The 6001-nt window shown below is 39.9% G+C and overlaps 1 protein-coding gene across 1 annotated transcript; it reads right to left on the bottom strand.

Annotated features, from left to right (window-relative positions):
• Positions 1-1836: 1836 nt before the first annotated feature.
• Positions 1837-2367, bottom strand: LOC139701128 (uncharacterized). The gene has a single exon (XM_071599704.1). The coding sequence runs from the start codon at positions 2365-2367 to the stop codon at positions 1837-1839; it is 531 nt and encodes a 176-aa protein (XP_071455805.1).
• Between the last annotated feature and the right edge of the window lie 3634 nt (positions 2368-6001).

Genomic DNA, 6001 nt, shown 5'->3' with positions numbered 1-6001 from the left:
ATCGCTTTTCCTTGGTGAGGCGCTGATAATGAACGTGCCATGCCGTCTTCTGCCCCTGGAATCACCACCGGAACTGTTTCCGGCATTTTATGACACATATCTTGTGTGGATTACGGAGGGATTAATAGAGATTACATGTTGTTCGAGGGAGTGAAAATCAGCTCATAAAAACCTCGAAGAATGACAAATAGAGCTCAAATCCACGATTCCCACACCTTGGCCCACATTCCGCGTAACAGCTGGTGATATGAGATGGTGATATGAATTGAGAGATCATCTGTTGCAGATAGATATATTTTTAGACTATTTGGAAACGGGTATAAAAAATCACTTCATTTTTTTATAATGTTTTTTTTAGGCAATCACATTTTATTACAAAAGTATTTCCACTACAAAACAGTCTTTTACAAAAATATTTGTTTATTTTTAGGTGAAGTATGACGATCCGTTTAAATATCAAATCATTTCAGTTTGCGCGGGCAGTACATTTATCCATGAAATGAAAATAAAATACCCAAACTCTATGATGTTCATATTTTTTCAGTGATGTTTTAACCAAATTCATGGTTTCGTATGCCAAAACCTAGGGAATTGATTGATAGAGCAATGAATGAAACTTGATTGCAATGGTTTTAAGTACAATATTTTTTTAATAATCACTATCGGTGAAAGGCGAAGTGCAGTGGGAAAAGTCATTAATGCTGAACATGAAACTAAATTATTTAGCTCTCCAAACAGGTACACTTGCGCTAGCATTAATTGCTTTGCATTAGTTTCATTTTAATATATTTATTTAGAGTTTTTAATGATTCACACATCTTAGCACTTTTTCCAGTTTTTAACTGAAATTTGCATGCGGAATTTACAAAAAAACAGTGAATACATTTCCCATGAATGCATGAATATTGCACGTCACGAAAAAGTAATTCGTGGCTTTTCAAGGGTTTTCCGCATGAAAGTATGTTCCGCAATGATTGCAGATGATATGTTTTTCAATGAGGAATCTCTGGAATGATTGTTTAGTTGCGAGTGATTTTTTAAATTATAAATACTTCAAATATATTATCCATTGGCTTAACGCTATATTTATTTCTACGGCGAGAATTAATATGTTAACGTTTTCTGAGAATAAAGCTTAAAAATTTGGAAAATAAAGTTTTCTCATATCGATTACAAAATATCAAAAAACCACGGCTGAGGCAATTGAATTTGTTTCAGACAATTCATATCCAATAACTTTTAAAACTATCATATGAAAAAAGCCAACACACAATAGTCAAATGGTTTTGAGTGAAAACACTAAAATTAACTTCGTGATCAGAAGAATCAAATAAATTTTGAAGCATAAAGTTAATCTTCATGAAAGCACAAAGTTAATATTTACGATGAAGAGATGAAAATGCCACCATGACGATGCTCTCGCCATTGACACCACTGGAAAAACATCTTCCAAATAGTCCCACGACACTTTATGGACTTCATACTGGAAAAAAATACATTAAATACTCCTCGTGTCATATTCACGTGCGTCCTTTTCCGCTCTCCGGATAAGGAGGGCGCCCTTCGCATGTCGGAATCACAGAGACGACGATAATTTTGAAATCAACCCTCACCCAGGGAAAAAACACCACGTACTGAACATCTCAAGTGGACCCTCTCAGATGCGAAGTACTGATTTCCACAAGAACATTAAATGCAAAAACCTCCTCATCTCTAGGTCTTCTGAAACGGGAGTGTCCCGCAGGGAGAGAAAGGAGGGGAGGGAGGGAGTCTCACGCACATAAAAAAATCGTGTCCCTTCAATTTAACATCCTAGAAGCGGAAACGGTCGCATCATCATCCTTTCCCAGGCGTCGTTACGACGATCGCACCTCCACGGACGGCGTCCACCTGAACACCGCTCCCTACGATTGCCGTGGCGCTACTGTTCCTGTCGAAGAGGTAGGAGGTGGATCCTCCTCTACTCCAGTCACCCGTTCCTGGCTTTCCGCCGCCTCCACCGCCTCCGGGCCCCCAGCTACCCCCACCGCCCCCTCCGCCCCCGCCGCCCCCGCCGCTTGCTCCGCCTCCGCCACCACCCCAACTGCCTCCGCCGCTTGGCCCACCTCCTCCTCCCCCGCTCGGCCCCCAGCTGCCTCCCCCTCCCCCGCTCGGCGGACCCCCGCCGCCCCCTGGCCCTCCCGAGCTCCACCCTCCGCTCCCACCGCCGCCCCCCATTTGTGCCCACCCGCCTCCTCCGCCGCCTCCGCCGCCCATCTGTGACCAGCCCCCTGGTCCGGCGGGGCCCTGACCGGGTGACCCATAGTTCCCGGAGCCGTAGCCGCCGGATCCTTGTCCACCAGTGCCCCAACTGCCGGTGCCGTACATGCCAGAGCCGCCACCGGGCCCTGAGTGTGGCCTGCCCCCCCCGCCGCCTCCCCCAGCCCCCCCGCCGCTCCCGTAGTAGTATTCTTTGTACTCCAGCCTGGATCCTGACTGGGACTGCCTGTAAAAAACGGAAGCATAATTTGTGGGGATACGTCTCAAGAGTTATCAACGTCCAAGTTACGATAGTGGCTATGAAGAGTAGAAGGGAAGGAATTTATGATTAGTGAAGCGGTTAGAAGAATGCGTGACAAGCGGGAAGTAATCTTTCAGCCTTACCAGGAATAAAAAATGAACGACAGCTATCACCACGAGCTCGTAATGCATTCAAACTTTTCTTACTCGTCTATATTTACAAATTAAGTCACAGCACAGTCAAATATTTTTAAATGTACAATAGTTATACCGTCCAATCTTGACGAAACAATTCAGTTTTAGGAACGTATAGCTTTGGTCCTTTCAACTATTGATAGTAGATAAATAAGAATCGACGAAAACCCACATACTTTGGAGAAACTAATGGTCTGAACCTTCTGGTCAAGAGGTGAGGATAATATTTTCGTTCCTCATTTTGCATTTACCATTGTAGTTTCCGATATTTTTGCTAATCAGGTTTTTTTCATAAAAATGCTCGAAATCAATTAATCAATCAAATTGAAGTCGACTATATCATTCTCAAAAAATTGATGAAAACAAAACGACTTCAACAAATACGTGTTTGTGCGATACGGTTCATAAAATCAAATGAGATATTTATTTTTCAATGCTTGCATTTAAATTTCGTGCAACGATTAGTCAATAACAGAAGAGTATCCGCCCGTATATTGATTGGTAATTAATGTATTTTTTGTGCTTCTTAATTCATAATAACCCTTAATAGATGTGATATCATTAAACTGTTGAATGAAGAGGTCAAATAGTGAAATTGATTTTCACATTATTTATTTACAAACACAGCAAAATTCGAAATCGAAGTTATTTTAGTCATGATAAATCAAACCACCACCAAATGACCAGTAATGGGGAGATCCAGTTTCAAATTACATTTTAGTTGGTTGATAATTTTCCTTGACGATTTTCTGTATACGGTGCATTTCACGAAATCAGTTCGTGTACTTCCGTGCGAGTTTGGTTACATAATTTCCATCAAAAATGTGGGGAAACAAAATGCTGAATTTTTTATCAAGTGGGTGGTTTAATCTTTAAATTTTCGCATAAATGGTATGCCAGTATTGTCCGCATAAATGTCGAACTGGCCTAGAGAAAGAGTGACGAAAGAGGGTGAAGAGGTTGAGGGAAAGAGTCGGAGATGCCTCAAAGTCTTCGGTAAAAATCGCTAGAGAATGGAGAAGGAGTAAGCTGGCGAAAAAAGATTGCATTCGGTGGGAGAAAAAAAATAATAGTGATAAAATGTCGTGCCGGAAATCATTCACTGGTCGAGCGTGGGCTTCTAGTTCCGCCAACGACAAAAACGCATCCACGAGCACCCGTCACGCGGAACGTCTTCTTCGCCTTGGAAGTAGAAGATGGTTTTGCGAGCGGTGAGAAATGGAGGGTAATTGGAAGAGAAGTGACAGAGCGGGTGCTTGAGAGGGGTTCAATGCTGGGAATCCAGCATTGAATCCGGGTAATACGAATGGACATAAGGTCCGGAAAACACACTTGAATGAGACAAGACGAGAATTTCCCATTGAAATTCCATGACCGTCTTCTATCGAACACAATTCAATTTCAATGACCGACATCGAATCTGAGATCCAAAAGCGGAGACTAAACTCAATCACTGTCTTGTATCGGAGTCCACATCACGAGGGTCGACTTCTCACTATTATCACGACTAAAAACCCAAGGGACTCAACCAAAATGTAGGTTTGAATTCTGAGTTTACGGCTAACCTCGTAATTGGTCCTTTGTTGAATTAAAATTAAAGCTTCAGAATGGAAAAAAATAATTTTCAACTGCCACCTGCGGTTTCCTTAAGATAACGCAGTGTCTGAAAAATTGGCTGAGGGTAGTTGGAGGTGTTCCAAAGCACCAATGTGACTTGGGCCAAGGCCTCTCGGTAAGTAGCTGAACGCTCTACTCTATAAGGATTTAGATTACAATTTATTTACATTTATTTTATTTAAATTAGATTTACATTACGTTTGCTAACATTACACTTTTACCTATTTAATTCACTTCTTTCTTTATTTTATAATAAAATATTCTGTGGCATTTTAAAAGTGGATAAGATCACTTAGTCATCCGTCATGATGAGCACAATATCAAAATTTTGTTCCCACTGTAACTGACAACATTTTGAGTTGGTTGACGCGTTTCGCCTTGCTAAAAGATTCGAATTTATATTATTTAAGGTAAAAATCGATGCTTTGGATCAGTTTCTGGGTGTAATTTATTAAAAAATCCTATTCATAAAATCGTGGGAACGATTGACTCATCGAAATCATGGAACTATCGAAACGGACATCTTTAATGATACTATAGACATTGTTCAATCAATGAAAATATTCATCGATCTAAGTTCGATTAATCGAAGCTTAATCGAACGCACATTTGGCAAGTAGACTTCTCTTATACCAACACTTCCAAAATCTGTTGCGTTATTGGTTGGTTTTCAGCGACACATTATGTTCACAGCAACATTTGCATTATTAAATGAATTGATAATTATCAATTCTAAGATGAAGAATAAGGTTGAAACGATACTTAACCATTAAAAGAGGAATTTAATGGACATTCTATTTTACCAGAACGAAGAATTCAGTGTGCCTGAACCAACTTCACTTTCTGTGAACAGCTATTTCCTTAAAGATAACCGCATCTTCTGGATGTACTAAGTTCTGGAATAATTTTGCAATAATAATTTTAAAGGTAGGAAAAACATTAATGGAGAGAATATCAGGTAGGAAAACTTAAACAAAATAAATTATCAGAAATACCATTGGAAGTGTATTTTGTGAATAATCCCAATTCACTATTTAATGATAATATATTATTACTAAACCTTTAGCTTTTGCTAACTAGTTGGTAGGGACGAAATTCTCATCCTTGTGTACACTGGGTTATATTCTTTAATATTACTCGCTCGCTCGTTATTCCTACACGTGTACATATTATATTATCACACGCCCAACTTCCCTTCTCTGCAGGGTGGTATCTCTCAAAAATCCTACTTTTCTTATTCTGTCTCTCCGCTACCGAGCAAGCATAGACAGCGGCGCACATGAACTGTGAGCATAACCCGCGGCAGCGTCGCCCCCGCGCTTCGTCTCTCTATTCCGTGCCATCGAGACGCTTTGATGGCGGTGAACGTGGAGCACTGCCAGAAGTTTGCATATGGATTAGTTTCCCGAGGAAAAACTTACGCTCACTGCACCACACGTGTCACATATTTACCCTTTCACAGTGGCTTCCAAAATCTTGCCTCCTATACATGCTTGTATCTATTGATACAAGCATGTATAGGAGGTTTTAATGTATATAATGAGTAAATAAATATAGACATATATATGTATACATATATACATATATATATATATATATATATATATATATATATATATATATATATATATATATATATATATATATATAAACCTTCTTCTGTCGTGGGAAGAAAAGTGCCTATGTAGAG

Source organism: Hetaerina americana, unplaced genomic scaffold, assembly GCF_022747635.1.
Source record: "Hetaerina americana unplaced genomic scaffold, ioHetAmer1.1.p SCAF_11, whole genome shotgun sequence".
NCBI classification, from domain to species: Eukaryota; Metazoa; Arthropoda; class Insecta; order Odonata; family Calopterygidae; genus Hetaerina; species Hetaerina americana.
The sequence above is the reverse complement of the archived record's forward strand: the minus strand, read 5'-3'. Positions and strand labels throughout refer to the sequence as shown.